General features: G+C 37.9%; 1 protein-coding gene across 1 annotated transcript in view; it reads left to right on the plus strand.

Moving 5' to 3' along the window:
- LOC126236171 (WD repeat-containing protein 44) overlaps positions 1 to 15,131 on the plus strand; it is a 152,964-nt gene extending 137,833 nt beyond the window's left edge. Inside the window, exon 7 of the mRNA XM_049945271.1 lies at positions 13,434 to 15,131. Within this exon, the coding sequence (XP_049801228.1) occupies positions 13,434 to 15,131 (1,698 nt within the window). The remainder of the gene's footprint in view (positions 1 to 13,433) is intronic.
- Positions 15,132 to 15,745: the final 614 nt, after the last annotated feature.

Raw genomic sequence — 15,745 nt, forward strand, 5'->3', positions numbered from 1 at the left:
TCATACGAGTCCTCCTGGGGTAGGCTGTATTGTTATAACCCCCCCCCCCCCAGCCACTCTTAAAAGTATTACTTGTATGAATGGCTGCTAAATAGGTATAAGCAATCCAAAAAATCAAAAAAGTTTCCTTTTCTTAGCCTTCACTCCAGTCACTGGTTCACATTGCACATCTTAAGGAATTGAAAGCTCATAATCATCAGTGCTTTTGCGCTGTCCGTCTTGTGTCTGCAACCCCTCTTTTTTCTGGCAGTAACTCTGCAATAGCACAGTCTACTATTAGTTTCACAGTTTTTTTTAATTTTCCCTTCCAGGTCAGGTAAGGATCTTGGATACAGTTCTCTATGTAGGAACAGGGATGAACTCATTACTCAAGGTACTTGTGTAGGTTACAATTAAGGTCACATCAGGTATGAATATATCAAAAGTATTCACATATTACCCTGTACTATTAGCATATTTACAAACAAAACCACATAAAATTAAGCATCTCTAAACTGTAAAGATTTAGCTCTATTTACAGATTAAAGTCAGTGAACCAAAAATGAATTGTATATGTATCCTTTCTTTTTGATTAATATTTCACTGTATTCCACTATACAGTATATTGGACCCCCCAGATCTCATTTAACTCTTTATCATATCAAACTAACTCACAGACTGCTCATCATTACACCATCTTGTAATAACAAGCTTTTCACAAAATGTCTTCTGTCACAGTGTAACTTGTCCATTTAATAACACATGTACAACTTTACCATTGTCCATTTGTTCATCTCATTAGCAAATTCATAAAATCATGGCCATGCCTGCAATTCTCAAAGAAGCATCCACAAATCAAATACATGCTCTATAGGGTATAACTACAATAATTGGTCAATCTCTGTTGTAGGAAAGTCAAATTCAGTACACAGTTTACATTTTCAAATTATTTCTCAAATAATGTCCCTCAATAATGGTATTACATACAGATAACTTCATTACAGGTTTATACATGAGTAAAAGACGTAGCATACGAAAACGAAAAGAAGAAAAATAGAATGCTACATAACTCAGAGACCTAGTGCTCACTATGCACTTGACACAAAGATGTGTCCTCCTGAGGGCTTTTACATCATCATATTTTTTCTTGGTGTTTGACACTTGCTTATAGGGTTTCAGTCAGTTATGTTACATAGACCAAATAACCTTCCTGACTTTGGCTACACTAACCTATAGCCATTTGGGTGTGGCGTAGACTGAATTTTGAATGGACCAATATAGATGTCAAAGAATTTCTTTAATCCATTACTTGTAGCCTTGGATTTTTCATGTGTTTTCACCAGGACCAGATCATTGATTGTAAAATTTGTAGGTTTCAACTTCTTATCATGTTTGTTTTTTCTGTTTCCCCTGTTTTTCCATTACTTTCTTGACTGTTTCTTCTCTTTCTTGTGGACTCATAGCCTTACATGCTGGGAATTCAATTAAGTGTTTGATCAGATTTGATGGTTTCTCATGATACATTATTTCATATGGGCAGATTCCAGTAGACTAATGTTGTAAGCTGTTCAGTATGTCTTCAAAGCTGTCTACGTATTCTATCCACCTTACATGATTTTTGTTGCAATAAGTTCTAAATAATCTCCCTTGATTGCGAAAAAAGCACCTAGTGTTAACCTAGGTTTTGGCGTAGATAACTACACCTTCTTCAGAACAATAATAAAACACACAAGTGTGTAAGAAGACCATTGTCAGTGATTAAAAGAACACCATAGCTATACATTTATAAACAAAAAAAAAAGGAAAACACATACAGTACATATGTACTAAATCAAAACCACTACTTATGATGGTGTACGCTCCACCTCACACCGGTCTATGTTTGATGGGCCATGACCCGCCATAAACCTTCAACATCGCGGCGCGTCAGCAATCATTGGTTAATATATTAAAAAAACTAAAAACCCGCCTCAATTGCGAAAAAAGCACCTAGTGTTAACCTACAAATTTGCAGCTGCAGTTTATGGCGGGTCATGGCCCATCGAACATAGACTGGTGTGAGGTGGGGCATACACCATAAAGTTAAGTAGTGGTTTTGACTTAGTACATATGTACTGCATGTGTTTTCCTTTTTTTCGTTTATAAATGTATAGCTATGGTGTTCTTTAATTATTGACAAAGGTCTTCTTAGGCACTTGTGTGTTTTATTGTTGTTCTGAAGAAGGTGTAGTTATCAACGCCGAAACCTAGGTTAACACTAGGTGATTTTTTCGCAATCGAGGCGGGTTTTTAGTTTTTTAATATATCTGATTACTAACTTTTACCCTCGGGCACCTGTCACATGTAGATAATTGCTTTCTCACTCTCCTGGCAATATTGTAAAAATATACATTTTCTTGAATCTTTTGGATACATTTCAGTGTCCTACAATGTCCGAAACTCTCGTGTACGTACTTTATTTTTTATACTTTGCTGTATAGTTGAACTGCAGGAGGAATAGTGCCCACCTGGTTATCCTACTGTGATGCAAAATACACTCTTGTATATAGATCAAAGCCTTATATGGCCTGTGTGTACTACTACTACTACTGCTGCTGCTGCTGCTGCTGCTGCTGCTGCTGCTTGATGTCCTGATAAGTAATTCTTGAACTTGGTGAAAGCCCAAAAGACCGCTAACAATTCTTTTTCGGTGACAGTATATAACGTCTCATGTTTTTGCAAAGTTCCACTGGCAAAAGCTATTGATCTATGCTCCGTCACACCATCTACAATCTTTTCTTGGAATAAATGAGCTCCCAGTCTGTAGTCACTGCTGTCGGTCATAATGCAAAATGACTCTGTAAGATCAGCTCTGTATAACATTTTACTATTGCACATCTGTTTCTTGATGTTGTCGAATGCTTCCTGACAATCCTTGTCCCATACCCAAATGGTGTTCTTCTTCAACAAGTTGTTCATCAAACAAGACCCAAATGGTGTTCTTCTTCAACAAGTTGTTCATCAAACAAGGTGCATTTAAAGTTTGATTGCTGACAAACTTCCGGTAGTAGCCACAAATTCCATAGAATGATTTAAGTTGTTCCTTAGCCTTGGGCACAGGGAATTTTGCAATGGCTTCAAGGTTTTCTTCATCAGGCAAGATTACTTCTTCTGAGATGGTATGGTCTAAAAATTTGAGCTGTTTAACTCCGAATTTGCAGTTCTCTAGTTTTAATGACATCCCTCCCTGTCTCAATCTGTAACACACTTCACCCAACAAACATATATGTTCTTCCCAACTCTTTCCTATTACAAGTATGTCATCAACATAAAGGATTAGTTTGCTTAAAAGTTCTTTTCCTAGAACAAAATCCAATGCTCGGATAAACTCTGCAACTGATACATTAAGGCCAAATGGTATAACACAATAGCAGTAACATCTTCCTCCATGCAAAATTGCAGTACATTTTCTAGACTGAATCTCCAATGGTACCTGATGGAAACCAGCTGTTAAGTCTAAACTAGACATATACTTCATATGTTCAAACTTACGCAATAACTCATCTGTGTTCTCAGGGTGATCAGTTTCCCTCTCAAGGTATTCGTTTAAATGTCTTGAATCGAGCATAAGTCTTACTCCACCATCATGTTTGGAAACTACCACCAACGGTTTATTGTATGCACTATTGCTCCTTTCAATTTCTTCCCACTCTTCCATATTTTGTAGTTTTTCCTCCACAGCTTTTCTTTTTGAGATGGGTACCCAATATGGTTTGATGAAAAATGGTTCTTGAGGTTTTAGTTAAGTCTACATTCATAGTTTTTCACTTTCCCAGGTTTCTCACTAAACACATCTTTGTATTCCCACAACAAACTACCTAATTGATCTGTCTGTTCTTTATCTATACTTCTAGCTTCCTTTACTTTGGTGGCCACTAATTCAGCATACTTGTCTTCACTGCATTCTTCTTCATTGTCTTCCTCATTAACATTGATCTGTTCATTTGCACGAATCACTCTTCTAATTTGAAAATTGTTCTCTAGGCAGTTTTGGATGACTAGTTCAGCCACATGTGTTACATCTGTCTTTGGGTTGGTAAGCCTTAACCTTTTGTTATTCCAGTCAAAATCTGCATTTACTCCTTGTATCCAATTCATTCCGAACAAAATATTTTCATTGAGGTCAGGTACTACAAAACATCCTTGGTTATACTGTACATCATTAATGGTGAAAGATGTTAAGGCTTGCCTGTTTACAACTTTGCTGTGCCTACCAGTTGCTCCCTTAATTTTGATTCCAATAGCAGGATAGTCTTCAAAGTCAGCACTATATCTTATCTGGTCTCTAAATTTTTTTCAGAAATGGCACAAACAGAACTACCCGTATCTAATAGGCAAACTCCTTCATAATTTGCAACTTTTATATGTATATAAGGGCAACCAAAAACTTTTTCCTTCCTGCTTGCCTCATCATCATGCAACAAATCATCCTCAATCTCTCTAAAGCCCAAGTCATTTATACCTTTTTTTCTGCACAATTTCTCTTACTTGCCTGAATTTTACTTAGAGCTATATCAGATGATTGCTTTATGTCATGTTCCTTTTTTACACACTGTCTACTTTTCCTGGAACTGATCTCACTGTAAGCCTGTTGATTGGTTGTACCTTCCCAGTTGGAATACAATTCTTCACAAATAATCTTGATGACTCTTTTTACTGTTTCAATGTCAATATAACCCTTATAAGTATCCCATAAAGTTTCTAGCATCACATCTAAATCATAATGTCTGTCCACATGTTCCTTATCGATGATACCTTCCCAGTTTCCGTTGGTACAATTTGGTTCTCATATTCTTCACAAATACTACTAACATCACCATCTTCACCATTAATTGACTCTTCTTTAACTTCCATATACACCATGCCGTCTAATTCTTCCTCCCATTCATCACTACTACTATCACTTTCACTATCAACATCATCACACATGATATCATCTGCAATACTCGGCACTTCTACAACATCTTTACAGCGATCATCAGAATTGTTGTCAAGTACACCAGTACAAGTATCATCACTTAAGTGCTTAACAGTGATAGATTCTTCCTCCATTAATTTACTTAATCCAAACTCATCAAGATTACCATCAGAACCAACATTTTCTTCACAAACTTCTTCACCACACTGATTATATTGACTTGAAATAGTTTCCTCTTCTAACGAAACTAGAACATTCTTACAGTTGCTAATACTTCTATCTTCCACACTTTCATTCATACTTTTCCAGAATTTACTGTCAGATTGTAATTTGCTAATCTGATGTGTTCTTCTTACATTAGTTCTGTCATTTCTACTCCAATATCTTCGATTACTCTGTCTTCCGTAATTATTTTTGATGTTTCTAGGCCGGTAGTGTTTAGCCTGATTTCGATACTTATTTCTCGCCCCAAACTGACAGGTTCCCAATGAGGCGTCCGTCAGCTTAAGTTGCCTGGTCTTGATTGGTGATTATCCAGTTGTCTGTTGTTATTCTCCCAAGGGCTCTCCCTGTTGTCACATCCTCTGTTTCCATTCCCATTTCTATGGTTGATCCATCTATTATCACTTCTATTGTAACCACTATTACTATTCTGATTTTCATTGTCACTCCTACCTTGATTCCTGTTCTGATTCCAACCCCCAGATGGTTGATTGCCAAATCTGCCATTACTTAACCTCTCATTTCTCTCAAAGGCTCTATCCAACTTATCTACATACCTCAAGAACTGACCTACGGAGTCATCTGGTCCATAAATCAACTCCCACTGTACTCTTTTTGGCAATCTCCTTTTTGAGGCATCTATTTGTATTAGTTTGTCAAAAGGTTTGTCTAAGTGTACTAATTTCCTCAACTGGTTTTCACAAAAACACTTCAAGCTACCATCACCTTCCCTGTACATTCGACCATTCAAAAACTCACTCTTAATCCTAGCTTGCTCAGATTATGACCAAAATTTGTTTAAGAACTTTCTTTCAAATTCATCATATGACGTGGTACAATTGACATTCTGATTGGCCCATGAGATTGCTTCTCCATCCAAAAATCTCTTAAAGAATTTAATTTTAACATTGTCTGTCATGTCATTACCAAAATTATCTTGACAACGCTGTAAAAAATCAACAGTATCCAATTTACCATCTCCTGGAAAGAATTTTGAAGGTATGCCACCTCATACACAATTAATATTGCTAGCAAAATTCCTTTGAGCTACAGCCTCTTGTAGTTCTGCAACTTTCCTACTTAAATCTACAACATTATTTTTACACAAGTCTATTTTTTTTTCATCACACTTCAGTTCTACGTTACTTATTTGATTGGTAATGTCTGTAAATTTTAACTCGGAGTTCCTTTTGTAAGTTTCTACTTTTTCTTCTAAGATTCTCCTAGTAAGAACAATTTCCACTTTAAGTTTAAAATTTTCTACTTCTACATGCTTATCTAGTTTTTCGAATCTCACCTCGTTTTTTGACAACTCGTGTGTGAAATTAGTTTCTAGTGCTGCCAAACCATCCTGGATTTCCCTTAGCTTACTAGTGTCCTGTCTAATCTGCCCCAACTGTTCCTTCACTTCTTGCCTAATCTGTCCCATCACTTCTTGCCACATTTGTCCCATCTGTTCCTTCACTTCTTTCATATGCTGCATTAATAACATTAACAAATCATCTCCGCCTACTCTTCCCTGTGCAATTGGAGTACTCATGGCAACATTTTCGCTGGAACCCCCTCCACCAAAGCTTCGATCTACGCTTTGGCTACTACTGGACGACAGTTCACTGATACTTGCTCCTAGGTCCAAAGTGTTTTCCATTGCTTCCTCACTTATTTTTACGTTGTTGTTATCAGCCATGGTAAGTTACAAAATGTAGAAACTTCCCACACAAATGTTTGTCTCTGTCACAAAACTATTTAATTAAAAAGATAAACTGTTACTCATCTTATGGTTGATGGTGCTGTCCGAGAATTTGGTCCTTATTATCCATACCAACTCTTTCCATGCTTCAACATCCATTTGTTCTGTGCATCCATAACACGAAATTTTTCAAGACAATTTATGCTTGGCATTGGTCTTATGTTCACCTGAAACATTCACTTGTTAAACATACTTCTACATTTCAAACATTGATCCCAGCTCAACTCCACCAAATGTAAAGATTCATGTAGAATGTTACTTAAGTTTCTTCTGCCTGGTCCATTTATGAATGAATGTGAAATTTTCATGCTTCACAAAATTTATTGACATTAATTGACATCTGAACTGCACACTCATTATGTAAACAAAACACACAGACTGACTTCACTGATAGCTTTGACTTCTAAAAGTAACTTCAAAACTGACTTGTCGCAGCATCTCTGCATCGCATTATATAGAATTTTAACAATAGCTTCCAAAATAAAGCATTATTAATTTTGTACAATTTTGATGTTACAATTAAAATTTACAAAATGCAAAGAAACTGATGTTACAGCCGAATAAGGTATAAAATACAATTTTCCATAAAATCATTCTTAAACTTTAATTATGATAATGTCTCTCGTATTATTTTAGTTACGTAATTAATTACAGTTTGGATTTGGTTACTAACATGTAATGGTAGTACAGAGCTCATGCTTTATCTGATTAAATACATAGAATGCACAAATATGGCCTCAAATTCTGGCAATTGGAAAACTGTGAGATGTAAACAATTGGAGAGTTAATTAGAAATGTAATTACAAAGGATATTAATTACAGAGGAAGACATAAAAATAAATAACAAATGAAATAGTGTGGTCTTCTGTTATTGGATTTTTAGATTACCATTTTGTTAATTAGAAGCATTGATTTTTCATGCTAACCTCTCTGCAGTCTCTAGATATTTATTGCTAAGGACTTATTTCTTCAGTTTCTTGATTAGTTACTTAATTCAGTATATGTACATAATTTTATCAATGCCAACAATCCACCGATAATTATGATAACACATGTTCTTCCAGAACATTCCACATGCCTTCACAATGAATATCAAGTTTTTTATCATATATAAGATGATGTGACTTACCAAATGAAAGTGCTGGCAGGTCGACAGACACACAAACGAACACAAACATACACACAAAATTCAAGCTTTCGCAACAAACTGTTGCCTCATCAGGAAAGAGGGAAGGAGAGGGAAAGACGAAAGGATGTGGGTTTTAAGGGAGAGGGTAAGGATTCATTCCAATCCCGGGAGCGGAAAGACTTACCTTAGGGGGAAAAAAGGACAGGTATACATTCGCACACACACACGTCCATCCACACATATACAGACACAAGCAGACATATTTAATAAACTTTAAATATGTCTGCTTGTGTCTGTATATGTGTGGATGGACATGTGTGTGTGTGCGAGTGTATACCTGTCCTTTTTTCCCCCCTGAGGTAAGTCTTTCCGCTCCCGGGATTGGAATGACTCCTTACCCTCTCCCTTAAAACCCACATCCTTTCGTCTTTCCCTCTCCTTCCCTCTTTCCTGATGAGGCAACAGTTTGTTGCGAAAGCTTGAATTTTGTGTGTATGTTTGTGTTCGTTTGTGTGTCTGTCGACCTGCCAGCACTTTCATTTGGTAAGTCACATCATCTTTGTTTTTAGATATATTTTTCCTACGTGGAATGTTTCCCTCTATTATAACCATATATATATATATATATATATATATATATATGAGACACACATACAAGGCCTTAGGAAGCACTGAATTGTCTGATAACTATCCGAGGGCATATATAAAAAAGATGGAATCGGACATTGCATATGAGTCCTAGGGGATGCTGTACTGTTATAGTGTGAGACCTTCTTTGCTTAACATATCTCCCAGGTGCTTGACACTGGGCTCAAAGAATCTACGTTTGTCTATTTGACAATGCAGACTGTGGCCTGGAGCTGCTCCAAGACCATTTGTAGGATGCGCAGGTGCTGCTCCCATGTGACCCCAGTAATTAGCAATTCATCTAAATAACTAACACAGTTGGGGGATGCATCGGATGAGTTGCTCAAAGTACCTCTGAAATCTCATGGGAGCACTTGTGACCCCATATGGCAACGTGTTACAACAATACATGCCAAATGGCATATTAATCAGTAAAAACTGCTTCATCTGATCATCTACACTCAATTGAAAGTAGGCGTCAGTGAGATCTATCTTTGAAAAAGATGACTCCCAGCCAAGTTTGCCCCCAATTCCTCCAGTCAAGGAATTGTATACAGGTCAACCAGTTATGATGCTATTATTATTATTATTATTATTATTATTACTTGAACTATAGGCCTATTTAAGCTATATTGCCATCATCAGGTTTTGTTTTCAAGTCCTGACTTCCATGCAATATCGTTGATTCTATTGCTGTGTATTTGTTTATGGCTATATTCTTTTGTTGTTATTTTCAAACTAACCAGTTGTGTGTTTTTTCAGTATGTTCTCACACTTCATTAATAATGGTCAGGAATAAACTTAATTCAAGGTGGAAATTATGTCAGATGAGCAGCAATATTGTAGTAACCATATTGCATTAGTCGACATAAAAGTTTTCGGGGTTTGGTACCGCGTCATAATGTAAAAACTATTGCTGCTATAGAAAAGCCAACTTTTCGGCCACGATTGCAGCGGTCTTCTTCTGGATCTAATGGCCGAAATGTTGGCTTTTCTATAGCAGCAGTAGTTTTTACATTATGACGCGGTACCAAACCCAGAAAACTTTTATGTCGACTGACTCTGGCCGCGGAAGCCTACGCAATTACATATTGCATTATTTTAGTTAACCATAAAATATTGCTGTTCATCTGATATAACAGCTGTCATGAAGTTTCAACTCAAAATTGAGTTTATTCTGACCATTATTAATGAAGTGTCAGACTATACCGGAACACAAAACTGATTACTGTGGAAGTAACAATGAATTAATATAGTCAGTAAACAAATAGATGACTACAGAATCAACTATATTACGCGGAAGTCAGGACTTGAAAACATAATGTGGTGATAGCTATACAGCTGAAATAGATCTATATTTCAAATGAAGAAATAACACTAATAGTAGCATAACTGGTTATACAAAATCTATTATGTCCTTGAAAGACATTTATTACAAAAAGATCGATTTGTTTCAGCATTAACAGTAGGCTTCGTCACCACGATTTTAATTGATCCATTTGGCTTGATGATACTAGGGACGTACATCCCATACTCTGCAACATATCTAGATCTATTTTAACTCGCTTGCATATGGTGCAAGACCAGATGTTGTTGTTGTTGTTGTTGTTGTTGTGGTCTTCAGTCCTGAGACTGGTTTGATGCAGCTCTCCATGCTACTCTATCCTGTGCAAGCTTCTTCATCTCCCAGTACCTACTGCAACCTACATCCTTCTGAATCTGCTTAGTGTATTCATCTCTTGGTCTCCCTCTACGATTTTTACCCTCCACGGTGCCCTCCAATGCTAAATTTGTGATCCCTTGATGCCTCAAAACATGTCCTACCAACCGATCCCTTCTTCTAGTCAAGTTGTGCCACAAACTTCTCTTCTCCCCAATCCTATTCAATACCTCCTCATTAGACCAGATAGACTGTAGAAAATTAAGGCATAACATGTCAAGTTCGGAGAGTGGTATCACAGTTGAAACTAGATTCACCAGGTCCTCAGTTTTAGAAACTGCAGCTCTCGTTACAACTTTTCAATCATATTGCGTGGACAGAACATCATTTATGATCACTTGTAATAGCTACAATGCAGAGACAGGGGGAACAAACAATTGGTACCTGAGGCTGATGACAGTGGAGTTAACGAAGTGATTGGTTAACCAAAAAAAGTCGAGAGCGTAGCAAATTCATCTTAAGCATAGACAAGAGTCCAGAGAGCAATCGAAACCACAACATGAAACTCTCAGTGATGCTTCAAAGACCAGCAAGCGATTGACTGGCAAGTGCCAGGATGTGGTATTTACAGGCAGTCTCATGTCATTGGATGGCTCCACATGACATGCTTGTTGTGGCAGCACCTCGTGTGAGTAAGATGTGGCTTGAGTACGTAGCCCAAGTATCTCTGACCTGTTCTCCATATCTATACTCAAGCTGGGCGTGGAATCCAAATCACTGATGGATACTAAACAGGGATTCTGAAATGAGATGGAAGTCTGCATGAAAGCTCATGATTACAAAACGAGGAGTAGCTGTTGATTTGTTTTTAGCAGAAAGTGCTGTTGAAATGAAAACTGGCATTTTAATGAAAGCTGCTTATTCTAGTATGCGTATTCTGAGCTGTTGTAACATTGGGAAAAGAAGTGTCAAGGTGGTGAGGGTTGAACGTTTTAATTATGTGACAAACAAAGAGAGGCACATGTTTCGTCAACACCAGTAAATTTATTCAAGAAATGGACTGGCTCAACAGAATCAATGCATTACTTGTAAACGAATTGCTTACAAACTTCATAATTTGCAAGCATTATGCTATTGCTTCTCTTGGTCAACAAAAGGTTTCTTGTTAGTTATTTGGGTGATTATTCTGAAATAAAAGCTCACGGACTCAACATTTGTCAGTAGATTCTGTTTCTGTGTGATGAAACTTTCTTTGAAACATTAATTTATCGAGCATTTTTGTTGAAAAAGGTCTATAATTACGGAAGGCATTCTAAGTAAACTATCAGTGTTTTGTTTATTAAATGATTCCCATCCAGTGAGTCATGATACTCATTGATATGTTATATACTTACCACACAATATCTTTGCTAGTGATACAAGTGATATATATCACTTGTGATATCACAACTCTCACACGACTGATACCACTGGTAGTTCCGACCAGTCGGAGCTGAAGAAGGCTTTGGTTGAAAGCTATAATGTGTAACAGTCTTTTCATTGTGCCTATCTGCAACTCAACGGTCATCTTTATAGTGAGCAGCAGTCTATCCTATACTTTGTATATGTCTTGTCATTCATACAAATTTAAATTTTCAGTGATTTAAAAATTGAAAAGGAAGGGGAAAGATATAAGGGGTGTTCAAAAAGAAATGAGCCGAGCCTGGAATGTGCAAACTGGTGACAGGAGGGTAATTTCGTGGTTTTGTTCCAACCAGAGCATGGAAGTTCACAGCCCATCGCTAAAGGGCACCTGTGCCTGTCACGTGGCTATATAGAGCTAGCAGCAGCATGCATCAATTGTCCAATGCTGCCAGTGGCATTGCAAACAGTGACATGGAAGGTGTCAACAGAAGAACAAAGAAGTGGTGTTCATTTTCTGACAACATAATGAGTAGGAGGAACGGACATTCATCGACAAATGTCAAGTGTACAGCAAACACTGCATGTCCCTTGACAGGGTTAAGGCGTGGCACAAGCGCTTCAGGGAAGTACGGGTGTCATTAACCAATGAGGCACCGTCTGGAGCACCACACTGCATTACCGATGACGTCGTTCAGTTAAGTAATGCACTCATTACCCAGGACCGCCGAGTGACTGAAAGCCATAGACACTGTGGTCGGATTGAGGGTCGGAAGTGTTCACACCATCATGAAGGAACAACTGCACATGGGCAAAGTGTGTGCCCAATGGGTGCTCCACAGTCTTCAACCACACCAGGAATCATGTCGAATAGCCCACTGTCTTACTCATCTGCAGCACTATGCTCAGGAAGGAATACATTCTGGGCACGAGTGGTGGCTGGAGATGAAGCAATGTTTCATCACTTCGAACTAGAATCAAAATGACAAAGTCTCCAGTGGAAGCATCTAGGGTCACCACAACCAAAAATAGCCAAGGCCATCCACACAAGTGCAGGAAAGGTTATGCTGACGTTCTTCTTTGATCAAGATGTCCCCCTTCTGATTCACTTCCTGCAGCATGGGGAACAGTGAATGCCCAGCGTTACTCGCAAACCTTGACCACCCTTCATCAAGTGATCAAATCAAAACGACCAGACAATCTCACCCGTGGGGTTATTCTGCTCCATGACAATGCAAAGCGTTGCAGCACTCCTGCAGAAATTTAAATGGGGGGTTCTTAGCCACCCTCCGTATAGTCCAGACCTCTCTCCCTGTGATTACACCCTTTTTTGGTCCCCTTAAAAAGGTTCTGAGGGGGCAAACATTTCACCTCGGATGATGACGTCCAGCTGTACATGTGGAACTGGTTAACACCACAGCCCCGGAAATTTTATGACACAGCCATTCACCGCCTTGTGTCACAGTGGGACAAGTGTCTCACAGCCAGGGTCAATACTTCTGACATACAGGTACTGGTTTCTGTAATTTTGTCTCCAGCTTGTTTCTCTTTGAATGCCCCTTATATTAGTAAAGTACCTCAGTGTTATTACTAAGGCTGCTTTTAGGTGAACTGTTAACATTAAATATGAAAATATTATCAAAGAACAATTTTATGTGTAAAGTTTCATATTCAGAACTACAGATTACTATTTTTGATTTGATTTCAGGAAATTTTGGAGCAGGTCACTGTTCTGAACCTTGATACTGGAGAGCGTGTCCCACTCAGCATTGCAGAAGACAAATTACCACAGTGTATAAATCCACTTTCCCTTCATATCATGAGGCTTACGTCAGAGTATGTGAGCAATTCAAGTCTTGAGAAGGAGAAGGAATCTGATGAGGAGAGTGTTGATAGCAAAAAGTCATCTATACCACCAGAAGATGCAGATGTGAGTAAAATGCGTAAACGTACAGCACAGCTTAAAAAGTTTTTGGGCTCAAAAGTGAGAAAAACAATGGACAAGGCTAAGTCCATTGCACAGGAAGTGTCACATGCTCGCCACAAAGAAGATGTTATGGATATTGTTGATGAAGTTAACCCTGGTGAGCAATATATCAAGCTCAAAGCTTCTGGTAGTCATAAGGGTCCGTATGAATTTGATAGCCTTCAGCATGTTCAAGACCTAAGTGGTGAGCATGTGGGGCCTGTATGGTGTATGAAATTTTCCTCTTGTGGTCGCCTCCTTGCCACAGCAGGTCAAGATCGTGTACTAAGAATATGGGTTGTGCGTAGTGCATACACGTATTTCCAAGATATGCGTACAAAATATAATGCAGAGAAAGTATCACCTACTCCGTCTCAAGAGTCACTAGTTTCCCAGCATTCCTCAGAAGATCCAAATGCTGCATTTGCTGATATGAAAAATGAAGAAGTGAAGAGATGCCCATTCATGCCAAAACCATTTTGTACATACACTGGTCACACTTCAGATTTGCTTGATGTTTCATGGTCTAAGAATTACTTTGTACTGTCATCATCGATGGACAAGACTGTCAGGCTGTGGCACATTTCAAGAAAAGAATGCTTGGTGTGTTTTCAACATATTGATTTTGTTACTGCCATTGTGTTCCATCCTCGAGATGACCGTTACTTTCTAAGTGGATCTCTGGATGGTAAATTAAGATTGTGGAACATCCCTGATAAAAAAGTTGCTGTGTGGAATGAGCTTGATGGTCAAACAAAGCTAATTACTGCTGCGAATTTTTGTCAGAATGGGAAGTTTGCTGTTGTGGGTTCGTATGATGGGCGATGTATATTTTATACAACAGAACAGCTTAAGTACCACACACAGATTGATGTACGCTCCACAAGAGGCAAAAATTCAAGAGGGAGAAAAATTAGTGGTATTGAACCAATGCCTGGAGAGGACAAAATACTTGTAACTTCAAATGACAGTCGTATTCGGCTCTACGACCTTAGGGACTTGAATCTATCTTGTAAATATAAAGGATACGTCAATGTTAGTAGCCAAATAAGAGCAAGCTTCAGTCATGATGGAAAATATATTGTTAGTGGCTCTGAGAACCAATGTATATATATCTGGAAGACTCATCATGATTATTCAAAATTTTCATCTGTTCGAAGGGATAGGAATGACTTTTGGGAAGGAATCAAAGCTCACAATGCTGTTGTGACATGTGCTATATTTGCTCCAAATCCTGACATCATAATTCGGCAGATAGAGGAACAAGAAGGAACATTAGCTAGTCAGAACCTTAAGGTTGAAGATCCTTTAGTAGAACAGCACACAAAGGGTTGTGGGGGCTATGTTTTAGTGAGTGCTGACTTCAGTGGTTGCATAAAAGTTTTCCTTAACAAGATGAAACCAAAACACAGTTCACTGCCTGCATCAGCTTTGGTTTAAGGAGGATGCAGCCAATTTGAAACTATTATATTTATGTGCTGGTGTTTGTCAGCGACTGTTAGAAACCTTTCTGTTGAGCTAAATGAAATCGCAACTAATTCCTGCTGTGACTTCTGCTACATAGAACTCATTCGAGAAATTGTAAATGAACAGTTTCATATTTCTCTGTGCCCAATTCCCCCACCCCCCACCCCCCCACCCCCCTCCCTGTGCAGTATTCATAACATTTCATTGAATCTAACTCTTACAAAATGATAGGAAATTGAAATTTTAAATTATTCTGAAATTATGGTGGGTAGTGTTTCATTCAATTTTTACATACAGTTTATGACTTTGTTTTGTACAATACCTTTGGGGTATGATTTTCTTCTCTTTTGGTCTGTATTGTATAAAAATAGTATTAGTCAATTTCCGACTAAATGTGACTATGCCTAAATAATACATTGCATGTGCTAGTTTTTTTGGCACACATACCAATTACCTTCTTAAATGACAATTTACTGTCATAAAACAGTCATTTGTTTTGCCAGTAATACGGTATATCATTGGTGCAATCCTTCGAGAATTTTCTGCCTGTGTGATAGGAATATATATAATATTCTAGAATTTATTTA

This window comes from Schistocerca nitens, chromosome 1 (genome assembly GCF_023898315.1).
Source record: "Schistocerca nitens isolate TAMUIC-IGC-003100 chromosome 1, iqSchNite1.1, whole genome shotgun sequence".
In the NCBI taxonomy this organism is placed as follows: Eukaryota; Metazoa; Arthropoda; class Insecta; order Orthoptera; family Acrididae; genus Schistocerca; species Schistocerca nitens.